Source organism: Pseudorasbora parva, chromosome 22 (genome assembly GCF_024679245.1).
Source record: "Pseudorasbora parva isolate DD20220531a chromosome 22, ASM2467924v1, whole genome shotgun sequence".
Classification (NCBI taxonomy): domain Eukaryota; kingdom Metazoa; phylum Chordata; class Actinopteri; order Cypriniformes; family Gobionidae; genus Pseudorasbora; species Pseudorasbora parva.
Window position 1 is genome coordinate 17,212,583 of NC_090193.1, and position 16,097 is coordinate 17,228,679.

At 37.5% G+C, this 16,097-nt stretch overlaps 1 protein-coding gene across 1 annotated transcript; it reads right to left on the reverse strand.

Moving 5' to 3' along the window:
* Positions 1 to 303: 303 nt before the first annotated feature.
* On the reverse strand, positions 304 to 14,290 carry wipf2a (WAS/WASL interacting protein family, member 2a). The gene is made up of 8 exons (XM_067432026.1): positions 13,823 to 14,290; positions 11,613 to 11,739; positions 8,845 to 8,977; positions 8,624 to 8,767; positions 7,888 to 8,547; positions 6,117 to 6,335; positions 1,967 to 2,068; positions 304 to 1,854 (listed from the first exon to the last, which is right to left on the reverse strand). Exons 2-8 carry the CDS (start codon positions 11,670 to 11,672, stop codon positions 1,814 to 1,816), a joined length of 1,359 nt encoding a protein of 452 aa, XP_067288127.1. The 5' UTR covers positions 11,673 to 11,739; positions 13,823 to 14,290; the 3' UTR covers positions 304 to 1,813.
* Between the last annotated feature and the right edge of the window lie 1,807 nt (positions 14,291 to 16,097).

Genomic DNA, 16,097 nt, shown 5'->3' on the forward strand with positions numbered 1-16,097 from the left:
GCGTTATGCTGATATCTATAATTATGAATGTCTTTTATTATGAAGTTATACATTTCTTAAATATCATAATAGGCATAGGTAATCCTTTTTATTAAGAATATGGGTCTAAATATGATATAGTGTAATTCAGCTGTATTTCTTTTACTGGGATTCTGTTATCTTTTTTTTTTTTGCATTTGATCTTTTTATATCTTGTTTTGTTTTACATTAAGTAATTTTTTAAAAATCATTAAATGAATGGCAAATTGCCTAATTTCAAGGTCTACAAATATGTGCAATAAAAACAAAAATTATTTAACTGAATAATACTTTAGACAATACTTATACGTCATAACCCTGCACATGATAATTTGATCTCTACATATGTTGTAAATATAGTAAAGGCGGCTACCATAAGTCATAAGCTTCTATACAACTTTCAGAATCTGCACAATGGTAATCTTGTTTTTAACAAGATCATAAAAGTGTGTGTGTGTGTGACAAAAGGTGAAAAAATACTTTGATTAACAATACAAATGTCCATACAGCAAAATATAAATACTGATATTTTTGTACCATTTTCTTATATTTAAATAATGCACTGTATGCATGAAAAAAAATCTTGTAAAATATGAAATATTGCAAGTATACGCAAAAGACCAATTATAAAGCAAAGTGTTCAAAGCGATCCTTTTTATGTTATGTCCTTATCATAAATAGGCACAATCAAATTATAATTCCCTTTCCCACCTTTTATTTCACAATTATGTTGACACAAATTTTAAAACATTCAGAAAGTCAGAATGATTGGTCACCAAATCCCAATAGTAGCTTCTATACTTAACGGCCAGAAATGCCTGAACATTATTAACACGCTTGGTCACTTTATAACATATAATACAATAAACACAATTTAAATATGCCAATTAGAAAAACTTGTAGTGTTTTACACAAAATTTCCTGAAATTCAGCTTAGGTTTAAAACGTAAATGCCGAAAAGGCAATGTATTAATGACCCAGAAACATTGGTACCCAGCAGGAAAAAGGGTGCAGATGAGCCAGAAGATGGCACTGTTTCAAAAACACAGTCTTCGGCAGATCCGCTGGCACTTAGTGTATATTTGGTCAGTTTAGATTCAACATAGAGCCAATAAAAATATATCTTTTTTAAGAAAATCCTCTTAAAACTTATATGACAATATTGCGTTTGATTCTGTAGCGTGACCAGGAAAACACATACCTGCGGACTGAACAAGAAACAAGGCTGTTTCATGGCCTTCGTAGTGTGAGCAAACACTGTTAGAATTCAAACAACCTTGTTCCTGATAGACTTGGAAAGCGGAAAATAAAAAGACAATAAACGATTGTCCAGAGAAATACAGACTTTGCGTCTGATATGCATAGACATCAATAATCTACAAGCGCTACACATTTTCTCACTGAATAAAAAAAACCTTTGGTTGCCGTAAGAGAGGCGGAATGTACACATCTAGCTTTGTGGTAACTGGAGTTTGTCTACTCTGCCTCGGTTGCTTTGCTGTGCCGCTGTCATCAGACACAATAACAGAAGGTGCATTTTCTAGGCAGCACAGGAATATTGCACAGTGTTTTCGGGTCTAGAGGTACAGCATTCTGGAGTGGTTTGGATCAGAGATCATGTAGGTATTGATAGTGTTTCCCTAAGAAAAATGTCACATTATTAGTGTATTTTATGTGTAATGAATGTTTGTGTGGCAAACACACATAAATATATATATTGTATACAGAATGTACGTAATTGTGTGTGTGTGTGTTTGTGTCATCTTTTTAGGTCCTTCTCTTCCCTGAATGGCATTCATCTTCCTCCAACGGGAGGCAGTGGAGGAGCTCCTCTCACTAAAGAGGGAGAAAGATAAAGAGGACATGAGGTAATAATATGTAGAATAAAATCTGTAAAAGTTTCTCTCTCTGACCTCCTCTATGGAGGTCAAAGTTAAGTCAGGTTTACCTTTGTTGATGTGGCTGGGATAGATCTTCTGGAAGTGCCTGTATTCTTCAGGTGGGGGCAGGTCCTCTATAGGGTGGAAGTCGTACTTGGATTCAAAATCATCTGGGAAGAGACGGCAGACATATAAATAAATATAAACCCTCTGGCAATGACAGCTATTTTGTGCTCAACCACCATTGGACTAGTAGCTTTGCTTATGTTGATGTTTAACCCAACTCCTTCCCTCCCCATAGAGTGCGGATCGGGCCGCATTTTTCTGTCCGAGCCCGGCCCGCGACCGACAGAGCAGTAACCGAACCCGACCCGAGCCCGACAGGCATTCAAATATTTGTGTCCGAGCCCGACCCGAGCCCGACAGTTAAAATCTATTTTTTTACCTCATATACTAATGACACGTACGTTTGTGTGGAAAGCCCGCTTTTATTAAGCAACTGTAGGAAGGCATTCTGAAATGTTTAACGTTACAGACGAGCACATCAGCACGCGCATGGGGCATCAAACGTTACACAGAGCCCAATCAAATAGCCAACTGGAATTAAATAAACAAAGGTCTGCTAAAAATGGCCCAAGCTAACAGAACAAAACATTAACGTAACACAATTGAAATGCTTATTGAAATGAAAGTCATCTTACCAATTTTCTCAAACTGTATGGTTCCTAAACTGCAACATGGGATCTATTTACATAAACTATCCATCAAAGTTTAGGCTTATCGAGGTTTTATGCAGAAAAAGGATTGCATCAACTGTGGATGGCTTCAAGGCTGTCCTCCTGCCAGCAGCGCAGGACATGAGGTGAAGTTGCGCTCACTGGAATGACAAGGATGCCGCGGGCAATATGCACACACATGTTGCGCGTTGTTGTCACGGCGACATAAACAAATTTCCGCATGCAGGAAGACGGATGTTAGGGTAATATTTTACATTTATTTTAATCACAAAAACAAACCATTGCATCAAGTTAAACAGGCCCATTGGCTACTTGCATAATAAGCAGTTTTAAATTTAAAAGGTTCAATGCCTTATCGCGCTGACGTGACCGAGCCGGGTATCCATCCTCTACCTCCCCAGGGTGCAACACTACTTCCCCTTGGGGTGTCGAAATGAAAAAAATGTTTTTTGTCCAGAAATCTTATTTAATTTCTTATATTAGGTTTCATTTATGATAAAATATTATCTTTACATTTATACTGGGTTTTTGTTATTTTTATTTAACTGACCTCTAAATTCTTGAATTGTATAATTTTAATTGAAAATAAGCATATTTGTAGCCTGACAAGCCAGACCCACATCAAGATGTTTGGTCTGGAAACTCACCATTGACTGCTCAATCCGAGGGGCGGGATAAACGGTTGTCTTTCTGCACGCGATAGGATAGCGCTACCACCAACCAGAGCAACGGAGGTGAAACAGAGCTTGTTGATAGATTAAACATTCACCGTATTCGGTCAGCTGATTCGAAAGACCGCCGTTCGCAACTTTCTGTGTTTACTAGAAGCACGCAAGCGCAACTCGGCAGTAGTTATTATGGCCCCACCCACCGACTCTATACACAATGGCCCTCATTTATCAAAAGTGCGTACACCAAATTTCCAGCGTACACCTTGCGTACACCCAAACCCACGGTGACTTTGAGATTTATCAATATGGACGTTGGCGTACGGCACGCTCAAATCCTACGCCAGCTCAGGAGGTGGTGTACGCACGTTTGAGTTAGTGCGAAAATGCACAGAAAAACAATTCCTAACACCACAAAACGCACTGACAAGATGTTATATGACCCACTGTTAAAAACCACAACAACAACATTCAGTGCTTATTTTTGTGCAACATGAACGTCAATGTTTAATTTGTGTGACTTTACCAAAGCGTTTGATTTGTAGGCTTATGTATTCCTCCAGTCACGAGCCTGATAACAAAATAATAAAAATGACCTTCTTCTTTTAAATAATAATAAAATCAATAAAAACGACATTCTTCTTCTAAATAACAAGCGTCATTAAGAATAATAATCATAATAATAATAAGAAGAATCTTACAAATTGTCATGTAATTATTAATGTGAATGAATTTTACTCCACATCACATCATCATCACTATTGTACACCCCAATACATGTGCCATGATACGAAATTAAATGCTAATTGTTTCAAAACGTGCTGTAAAATAATGCATTGTGATGGTAATTTATCATCCAAACAGCTATTTAAACTGGAACTGTTTTTAAATTTAAACTTTAAACTGCTGGAGTGCGCTTCTCAACCCCCACACTATTAACAGTACTCGTTATTTGTGTCCATATTTTATTTTTGTAGGTGCCTTTAATCCCACTCTTTAAACTCCCAAATAAAACAATTTCGGGGTTTTTTTCCCACTTCCCTGGTGATGGTCTCGATGGGCGCGTCTCAATCATCTCACTAGTTCAGTAGTCAGGGCACTGATCAGGGAGTCAGCCCATTGACTTATGTCCTAATCAGTGCCCTGACTAGAGGACTAGTGAGATGATTGAGACGCTCCCGATCTCCACGTCGGAGAAGTTTCGCCTCTTTGCCGTCTTCTGTTTGTCCATGCTGTAAAATGAGGGCGTGGGAGAGGCGGAGACTTGAATATATAGGGGAGTGTTATTCTAATGACGATCGTTTTCAGCCGCCGCATTTATCAAGGGCAAGTATTGCGTACACCTGGATTGCAGAGGTGCGCACAGCTTCATAAATCAGGCGGTGAGAGGAGTGTAAGCATAATATTACGCCAACATATACGCCAGTTTCTACGCAAGATTGATAAATGAGGGCCAATGTGATTGGCCCGACAAGAGTTAGGCGAATTACAGCTCAGAAGGGTATTGAGAGTTGCTAGATGACACTCGCGGGCAGATTAGATTTGCTGCCGCTAGGGTGCGTCTAGATTTCTAGGCTAGCATATTTGTGTACTTTATTCCACAAAAAAGAACCAGTCCAATTCTAGTAAACACATCAAAAATCACGTGTCTCTGCTGACCTCTAGTGGGGGAAAAAATTATATCACTCTGCATTTTATCATTTTTGCCACTAGAGGGGGAGTATAGTTTCTCTATTTCTCTATGGTTATTCTATAGAAAGCAAATAAACTGGAATATGGGAACAAAACTATATATATATATATATATATATATATATATATATATATATATATATATATATATATATATATATATATATATATATATATATATATATATAGATAAAAGAAAATTGTAATTGATTTATGTATTTTTTATGTGAATGTGTTTTGCATTGGGGACATTATATATTCTCATCCCTTCATTTGTGCATATGTGTTGGGGATTGTGCCAGATTTTGTTTGCGTTTTTTCTTTTCTTTTTTCAAAATTTCCCATTCATTCCTTATGGGGTCCTGAGGGAAGGATTTGTTATCACTTTATTACAACTACAATAAATAGTCTTTTTTTGTATAATAATTTATATTTTTAGTAAACATTTTGATTAAACAAGCAACAGCATATATTTTCCGATTTTCTGTGTAGCATACTTTACTGTGAACCGCACAGCAGACACACTGAACGATAATCATACTAAACCATATCGTGATTTCAATTTTATTAACGGTGCAGCCCTACTTATTTATTTTAATTTCACATTTTTTAGGATTCAATTAATTATTAACATCAACTTATAATTAAACCCATGAAATTCCTTCACGTGAGTTTGAAAACCCCTGTTCGGGAAACCCTGCTCAAGACTTACATTTGCATTATAGCTGTCTGCTGGAAGCCTGTATGAAAAACATTAAAAGCGGGTTTTATTTGTAAATGACTGATCAGTATCTGGCAGCAAGTTAAAATGATGACCTTATTTTCCAGGACTACTTATCTGACATTACATCTCTGTGTTCTGAGAAGGCTTTTGTTGTTGGGTGTAAAGAGGAAATAAGAGGGCCGCATTTGAATTACTGAGAGGTCATTTGACTGCAGGTTTTTTTCCCCCATATGCTGATGCACAGTAGACTTCACATACAGTAAGACAAACTAGCTAGAAATCAAAGTCCCGATCTACAGATACGTCCCACAAATAAACAAATTAGCAACCAAGAGAATGGAATGGATGTTCCAAAAAAAGATTACATCATCTGTTTGATGAAACTGATGGAACTCACCAGCAAAGGATTTGGGGGCAGATGACGCATGTCCATTCCGCATAGGTGGAGGAGGAGGAGGAGCGTGTCCTGAAGACTGACGTCCTGTAGAGGAAAGAGGAGGCGGTTTCCCTCTACTAGGGGGTTCAGAAGACGTTTGTGGCCCGCCACGATAAGGGGGCGGAGGGGGTGGCGTTTCCCGAACCCCATTGCGAGATGAAGGAGGGGGAACCTGAGGAGCTGAATGGACAAGTCATGTTAAATGGTGTTCACATTTCAGAGGACTATATTGTAGTAAATCCTTGATTAAAAGAAATAAATTGTCTTCATTTGTAATCATTACTCTTTCTGATTTTTGGTGAAACACAAAATGAGATATTTGGCAGAATATTTACACTGCTATTTATCACACGAAAAAAGTAAAACAGGATGAAAACAGACATCAATTTATCAAATGTGTGTAACTATAACTCAGTACACTGTTTTCTCAGGTGATGAAGTTACCAGTTGTAGTAAAGTTCAAGAGGCCACAAGCCACTTGATATTTCAGCAGAACAATTTTTAAATATTGCTACTTTTGCACCATTTTTGGTCACAGTGAAGTATATCCACACTGACATGTCTTGTAGCTTATCCAACGTGGTGTGTGTAAAGTAGATGCTGAAACAGTCAAAAACGCATTCGAGAAACATCAATGTTTCTGCCAACGACCTCGCCACCGAAACAGAAACATAGTTTAGTATTTCAGTTGGTGAATTTGTGCTGCATCACCACGGTCTCTCTCTCAGCTCTAACAGCAGCAAAATATACATTGCATAGGATTTTTATGCTATATTCCAAATCTTCAGAAGCCATGTTAAAGGGATAGTTCCCCCTAAAATGAAAGTTCTGTCATCATTTACTCGCCCTCAAGTTCCTAACCTGCATGAATTTTTCTGAAAGATATTTTGAAGAATGTCGATGACCAAACAGTTGATGGTCCCCATTGACTTACATAGTAGGAAGAAAACAATACTATTGAAGTCAGTGGGGACCATCAACTGTTTGGTTACCAACATTCTTCAAAATATCTTCTTTTGTGTTCAGCAGAAGAATGAAACTCATGCAGGTTTGGAATTTGAAAGGAGAGTATATGATGACTTCATTTTAGGAAAACCATTCGGTCTGTTTGAAATGTCATTCTGTTCCTCACATAAAGCTATTGTACATCTTCAGAAGACTTGGAACACAGTATACAAGACCAATGTTTAACATTTGTGGTGCTTTTTGAAAATCATTTTTCGAATGTGACAATGTCCATCTCCTTTAGTTTTTATTGGAAAAGCATTATGACCATTCTGGTCGTCTGTTCCCAATTCCACGTTTGTGTTTTGGAAATTATATAGATTCTGGAAATAAAAGTCCCATTAATCTCCCAATGCTCTCAAACTACTGCAATCAAAAATATACTTTTAAAATATACTGTTTCTATATACATAATCAACATCTAAAATCAATAGTTTTATATTTGTTTCAGTTATGTTGTTAGAAATGCTTCATGGGACTAGTTCATTGCCTCATTAAAGCTGTTAAGCACACTGTCTTGTTTATTGTCCAAATTTCAAATACATTGTTGCTTCAAATCTGCTTCAAGTTTGTATTGTTGTGATTCACCTCATAGCTAGTTGGTTTGGTTCGTGGCTTATAGCTGTTTAGCGAAGACTTGAAAAAAAAAAAAACTTGGCCAGGCACTGTTTGACTCTTTAGTGAGACTACATTTTGTGGTAACCTAAACTGCTTTGAACATTTTTACCTGTGCTGCGGGCCACTGGATCGCGTAGTGGTGGTGGGGGTCGTCTGTTCTGCTGGGCAGACGGTGGAGGAGGAGGGGCCTGGCTACGGACGTTAGCATTGGCATGGCCTCTCTTGTTCAGCGAGTTTCGCCTCTGCGGCAACTCTGGGGCAGGGTCTCCATTTGCAGAAGGTGGCTGGCGATAAGGAGGAGGCGGCGGGGGTGCACTTGAAGAAGAGGAGGACGATGAAGAGGAGCGAGATGAAAGGGGAGGATGTTTAGTGGGCCCATCACGAACAGAAGTTGGAGGTGGTGGAGGCCCCTTGCTTGCAGGTGGTGGCGGAAGGGGTTTCTCACGACTATGTGCCGCAGGGCTCTGTTGGGCTGAGGAGGGTCCGCGGTTGCCGCCGCGATTGAATGGCGGGGGTGGAGGTGGAGCGGAGCTGGCGGGTTTTGCGGAGCTGGCGGGTTTTGCAGAGCTGGCAGGTTTTCCGGAGCTGCTGCCAGCAGACGGTCTGGAGACATCTGGTATGGAGGGACGTTGATGTCGTGGCTGTTCAGGAGGTGAAGAGCGACCTCCATCACCACGGCTGGAGCCGTCCGGTTCAGAATGATTCGCAGCACGAGGTACTGCAGGGCGAGAGCCAGGCGGACGCAATGCTGACCGTCCTACAGAGCTGTCTGTGCAGACACATTAAAAAACAGTTTGAGATAATAAACCATCATTAAAGTACTTGGTGTAAAACGTGGAATTTACCTCCGACTGGTCGTAGTTTAGGCACTCCTCCACTGAACAACCCTCCCATAACCATCGGACCAGAACCACCTCCGAATCCTCCACCACCTCCACCTCCACTCCCTCCTCCACCACCACCGCCACTGCCACCTCGACCTCCAGGCTCTGCCAAAAAAAAATTGTTAAGTGGTCATGTCAAACATTAACTGTATTTTCAGCATAAAAGCACACAGCTCACTTACTTTCAATGATAGGTGCACTTCTGTCATTGACCACATTGGCCTTCTTCAGTTTGGCGCCTTTGCAAATGTCTGACAGCAGAGCTCCTCTTCCTTTCGCTTCATCTCGACTGATTTTCGGAGGTGTGGTGTTCGCCTGAACGTAAATACATTTGCATTTTGCAAAACAGGTCTATTAATTTATTAAATATAATAAAAATGAATTTACTTAAATTTCTATTCCGACATTTGTTGGTCATATCTGAATTAAAAGTAATTTATAATAAAAAAAAATGTGGGGTAAAAATAAAATAAAATATTAAAGGGTTAGTTTACCCAAAAAAGAAATTGATGTTATTAATGACCCACTCTAATGTCGTTCCACACCCGTAAGACCTCCGTTCATCTTCGGAACACTATATTCAATACGCTGATTCATAACCATTTGAATCTTTATTTGAGGTTTAAAAAAAACAAAAAAGAGACGACAATACTGTATAAAGTCGCAGTTTTTGTTATTTTTGGACCAAAATGTATTTTTGATGCTTCAAGTGATTCTAATTAACTAACTGATGTCACATATGGACTACTTTGATGATGTTTTCATTCCCTTTCTGGACGTGGACAGTATAGTGTGTATACACTTGGATACGCTCTCAGACTAAACATAAAATATCTTAAAGTATGTTCTGAAGATGAAAGGAGGTCTTACGGGTGTGGAATGACATTAGGGTGAGTCATCAATGACATAAACTTAATTTTTGGATGAACTAAACCTTTAAGGTTTATAATGCCAAAAAAAAAACATAATTTTTGTATTTTTTAAAGTAACAACAATGCTTTACTGCTTATCATAGGGGTCATGAACTGCGTAGTTTTATTGTTGTATAATGTTTCCTGGGGTACACTTATAATGTTACAATGCTTTTTACATAATTTTTAAAAAAATCATAAATAAATAAATAAATAACCATAATTTAGAAATAAAAGGTTGTCCTACCATGAGTTTAGCCTTTGATCTTAAAACCTTTGAACACCCACTGCTGTAATTGGCTAACGTCTTTCCGTTTGAAATTGAATAACTCTCTCTTTTAGCGTGTTTTTAGTATTAACGCTCTCAAGGTTAACTAATCGTGAAAAGTGTTGTATTATATTCAAATCTATGGCATTATATTGAGAAGAAAGGTTGCAGTGATGATCATTGTAGCCAATCACAGACATGCTGAGCGCATAAAAGCAGTGATCTCGTCATTGCAACTTTCTGTACACTAACGAATGCCTTCATCTTCATTATCAGTGCAACTGTGATATAGTTAAGAGATTTGTTGAATGAATCAGTGAATGAAACACTGATAAACTCGTTGTTTACACAGCTGATTGACAGCTCCAGCACGCTCAAACGACTGCAAATAAAGTTCTGACTGTACATGAATCACATTTCAGACAAAAGAACAAACAATTACTTACATTTTGCTTTACTATCGCGAGACCAGGCACTGCACAATATTTTGTAATCCTTAATAGCATGTTTATTGCTTTGTAGCTCGGGACTTTTATTATGATGGGACACAGTCGCCTATGCCATTTCCGGTTTTCCGATCATGAGTATGAGGTAGTGCAGCTCTGTTTATCATATTAGATACATTTAAGTGTGTTTAAAATGATGTTATGATACTCTGTGCGTTCGCTCAGCAGCTGCTGTGACACTTGTTCGCACTGCTAAGAGTTAAGATTTTCTGCTAAATAAAACCGGAAAACGAGGGTAACGCAGATATGATGCAATTGACAGGCGACTCGCTCAGACGTCCCAGCTCCAGCTCTCACTATTTATAAATAGTTGGAAATATTTGAGATATTGTAAGAACTCGACTGAACAAAATGTATATTTATAAAAATTACATAGTGCACCTTTAATAATAATTTTTTACATTTTTACACTCACAGACAAGGATCTTAAGGTAAACTTATCTTGGAACCTTCTTTACAAAACTATGAGACCTACATGAATACAAACAGTGCATTTCTAAGAACTTATTACACGTCTCTGTGAAATACTTGATTCTGATTGCGGTATGCATTCCAGCGGTATGTTATTCCCAGATAACAATCGCCAAAGTTGAATAACACACCACTCATGCAGGTACTACGAGTTTTCTTGACCGGTACTACTTATGTTTAACACTGTCGTTGACCTAATGTGTTATAATGGAAGACTTCAAGGGTTTACTTTAAAAAGCGTGGAGTCGTGTGGAGCACGTTATTTGATGGACAGCTGCATTTTTATGGACTTCAAAAAAGCTACAACTAAGGCTTGGATTAAGGTTTAAGGTTAAAGAAGAATGTCATACACCTAGGATGACTTGAGGGTGAGTAAAAATCATGGGCACATTTTCATTTTTGGGTGAACTAACCCTTTCAGCATTCATTTCAACATATATGCTAAAAACAAATCTTCAGCAACAGATAAAGGATTAAAGCAGTTTGGAACTGTTTCTTCATGGAAGCTTTACATAAGAGCTAATAAACTATTTAAACTCAAGACAATTTTTTGTGTCTAATTTACTTGAGGCAAGTAGCCGTGTAATAAGCGGGATAATGTATATCCAGCCGGTTGTTATCACAGAATAAACCCCTTCAGAGTGATTTTTTTACATTTTTCTATATTTGTCATTGACTCGTGTAACAAAAAATAAGCAATGGGGGTTTGAAAAAGGCAACATGAATTAAAGAAAGAAAAAAGAAACGGTCTCTGAGAATGGACATGTGCTACCTGCTCTTTGCTTTACACTGACCTGGTTAAAGGTGGGGGGTGGTGGAGGTCCAGGCGGAGGGGGAGGAGGAGGAATTGGCATCCTGGTGATTTCTGGAGACGTCAACAGTACACCTCAATCTTCTCCACTCGGTATCCTCACAAAAACTCTGCGAGGTGAAAGAATAACAGCCATCTTCAGGTAAATAAAGAGGTCACTAAAAAACTCCTTTAAAAGTTAAAACCATGACTCATCACAGAGACATACTTCAGTGGTTAACGTCATCAATATAACGTCACAGTACCTGAAACTTTTAGGAACTACTCGGCAGTGGGCAGCAAATTAAAGGTTACTGGAGATTTTTTTTAAAAATAAATTCCTCTTTTTTCCAGTGATCTTTTTATCCCGTTTGGAACACCAGAAACTTTCCCTGCCAGTTCAGACAAAAGTGATCACACACGTCCACAGATAAAGTGGAGTGATACAAAGCTTCAGCAGGACTAGCCAGAATGTCGCTAAGCAGGATCTGCAGTCACACAACGACTAATGGAAGTGGGAGAGTGTGAAAATGGGTGAAGCATGGAGAAACACTAAATAAAACCTGTAATGGCTCATTTTCTGTACATTCAAGCTATTACACACTGTTAAAACGCCTTTTGCTGGTCTATTTAATTACGCTTTGTCTATGAGCATGTCTAATAAATAAAACTACAAAGGTAGCAAACAAACCAAAACTAAAACAAATATTGCATATGGATCGATTCCTGAAATCACATAGACACTACAATAAAAGAAATAAACCAGCCTCTGTTACACAAACTCATCAACCAACTTTTAAACATGGTGACGTGTAGAGGCAAACAAATAAACGCCACAGAATGACTACTTGGCAGCTGTAAATAATCTCATGACCCAAGGTGAAACCTTATAAAGCCTACAGTATCCCATATGATAGATGAATTTCTAAGGCCTCTAAATTATCAATATGATCAAATTGATGAAAAAACTTTCACAATCAACATGAAGGTCCTCTGATCTATACTTTTTTAGCAAGTAAAAGGCCTTATAGTATTCTAATAGAAAAATGCCCTCCTTCAGATATAGTTGTGCGTGTCTTTTACCTGTGAAATTTTTAATGATCTTTATCCTGAACATTGACTGGACTAAGGTTTACTTGACTAGCGTTAAATACAATACCATGAGGCTTTTGATGATTTTTTTTTTGTACATCACTATTACATTGCATAATATGTTTTGTACCCTATAATTAAAACTACAAGGAATTTAAATATCATCCTTACCATATTATTGGGAGACATAGCTTTACAACTAATATTGCCATTTTCTGTAAGTAGTCTATTATACTGTTATAAAGATTTACATTACAATCTATCAGTATTCCATATTACCTTTTGGACAAAAATAACAGCAAATTAGGCCTCTGAATAAAATGTAGGTGTTTTTTTCTCCTCATATCATAATATATAGGCCATAAAAAATTGATATAGATAGAATATTGAATAGATTTTTCAGACTATTATTTCTAATATTACTGTTTATAGGGTTAATTTAGTTTGGCTCTCTATATGATGGCTCTAATAAACGCATGTATTAAAGTAAAAAATAAAAAAATAAATAAAAAAAAACATATTTGAGGTTATTTAAGATTAGTATCATAAACTGCTGTCATGTCAGTGTTCATAGATTTAAAATCGCTTAGTCATTTTAGAGCAAAAAGAAGGAAATTAATGGAAGGAGGTCAAACAAGATTGTTAAAATAACGTGTTGTGTAAAATGTCGGTCGACGTGATCATCTGAGAAAACAAATATTTAAACTGTGCGTGTGCACACAGACCGAAGGGACCATACCTGTCATACCACAAGATCCTAAAAAAATTGGGAAATGTGATAACGTTACAGGTTTAAGCACGTATTTATATGTATTGGACAACAAAAACAAAACTTTTGAACGACTAACGATGTTATGAACATATCATGAGCATGATGGGAGATTCGTAAACAAATGTTTCTTTTGAAACGAATCGTTTCAATGAATCGGTTGAACCGGTTCACAAACCGGTCTGGACGACTCGTTGATTAATAAAAACAACACCAGTTAAACCGTGTGCATTCAAAAACTTAGCGCAAAGTCACTTGTGTGCCCATTAAAACATATAATAAAAAATGTAACAAATAGGTTAACTTGACACGTTTATAGCTCTTCCGGCTGTAAAGACGTTGGCAAAGCTTACCTGTCGGTCGCTCGCGATGCGAGATCTTGTCCCAAACAACATTAATGTTAAACAGTAACCCCGGGTCCTCTTTCGCCGATGATCCGCTGTCTGATCGGCCACCGAATAAAATCTGGTAACTAAGTAACTAGTTGGGCGAGAGTTTACTGTGGACCGCTGTCATACTGAAAGCTAAATGTCAACTCTGCAAACTTATTCCAAACAGCTCACAGTATGAAATAAAAGCACCAAAGTAAAAGATTTACGAAGCCGGGTCGCTTGTTGCTATTAAAATTGCTGCCCCATGATCGAGGGCGATTGTTTAACGGTGGACCACTGGGCTTCAGCGAACCCAGTTCTACGAAATCCCGGAAATCCCGGAGTCGGTACAAAATGGAGGCAAGCGGCCGAAGAAATCCGATTGCATCCGGAAAGCAAGTCCTGTAACCATCTATGCCTGTAACTACATGGCTAACCCATAGGGCTAACCTCTTTCCCGTGCGTATTGCGTAACCCTGAAACGTCGGCAAGCATCTGTCAAAACGCAAAGGTAACGTTAAACCAAAAAGTCGTCATTTTTTTTATTTACCATTGTGAATAATACTAGTCTAGGAATTAGATTTTTATTGTATTTCTACTAACTTTATTGAGGACTTAATTATGTCAAAATGCCCAGCTTTTCATTTTGAAGTTACTAAAATTTCAAAACTAAAGTTTTCTTTTTTGCAATTGTGTTCAATATAGCATACTACTAGATGATAGATTCAGAGTTTTTATCCTTTTATTCAATGCATTTCAATCCATATTTCCAAAAAAAGTGTAACATCACTGGAAGTTGGTAGGCCTAAAATATCCATCTCTTGTAAGTAACAGTGAAAAACAAAATCATCAACAGTTTGACACAGTACAGTAGCCTATGGTGTATGGTACAATGTGTTCAACTAAATTCCAATCACAATTCAGTAAGCAAATAAATGACAGGAGACTAATCACAATTTAGTATGCAAATAAGATATAACTTGCTAGTTATAAAATGTTATTCTTTTGTGAATTTTTTTTTGAGAGGTAACTGCAGACAGAGCAAACTGGTCTAACTCCCCTAATGTGTGACGCTAGAATATTCAAGTACACCCCAACCCTGTCCCTCGATCATCTCCAACCCATCAGACTTACAGAAAGGTAGCTAATTTGACTTCAATGCAGTGAGCAGCACTATATATATATATATATATATATATATATATATATATATATATACAGTGAGGAAAATAAGTATTTGAACACCCTGCTATTTTCCCTGCTAGTTCTCCCACTTGGAAATCATGGAGGGGTCTGAAATTGCCATCGTAGCTGCATGTCCAATGTGAGAGACATAATCAAAAAAAAAATCACAATATATGATTTTTTTAACTATTTATTTGTATGATATATCTGCAAATAAGTATTTCAACACCTGCCTATCAGCTAGATTTCTGACCCTCAAAGACCTGTTAGTATGCCTTTAAAATGTCCACTTCCACTCCATTTATTATCCTAAATTAGATGCACCTGTTTGAGGACGTTAGCTGCATAAAGACACCTGTCCACCCCATACAATCAGTAAAAATCCAACTATGAACATGGCTAAGACCAAAGAGCTGTCCAAAGACACTAGAGACAAAATGTTACACCTCAATGCAGTGAGCAGCACTATATTATATATATATGCCCTATATATATATATATATATAGTGAGGAAAATAAGTATTTGAACACCCTGCTATATATATATATATATATAGGCCCTATGTCTCACAGTGGACATGCACCTACGATGACAATTCCTGATTTCTAAATGGGAGAACTTGGAAAATAGCAGGGTGTTCAAATACTTATTATTCTCTCTCTCTCTCTCTCTCTCTCTCTCTCTCTCTCTCTCTCTCTCTCTCTCTCTCTCTCTCTCTCTCTCTCTCTCTCTCTCTCTCTCTCTCTTCTCTCTCTCTCTCTCTCTCTCTCTCTCTCTCTCTCTCTCTCTCTCTATATATATATATATATATATTGTTAATATATATATATATATATTATATATATATGTATATATTGTGACACATTTCATGCTTCAAACATAAAGATATAAAACTGTGATTTTTTTATGAAGAATCAACAACAAGTGGGACACAATCATGAAGTGGAATGAAAAATATTGGATATTTCAAACTTTTTTAACAAATCAAAAACTAAAAAATTGGGCGTGCAAAATTATTTGGCCCCTTTACTTTCAGTGCAGCAAACTCTCTCCAGAAGTTCAGTGAGGATC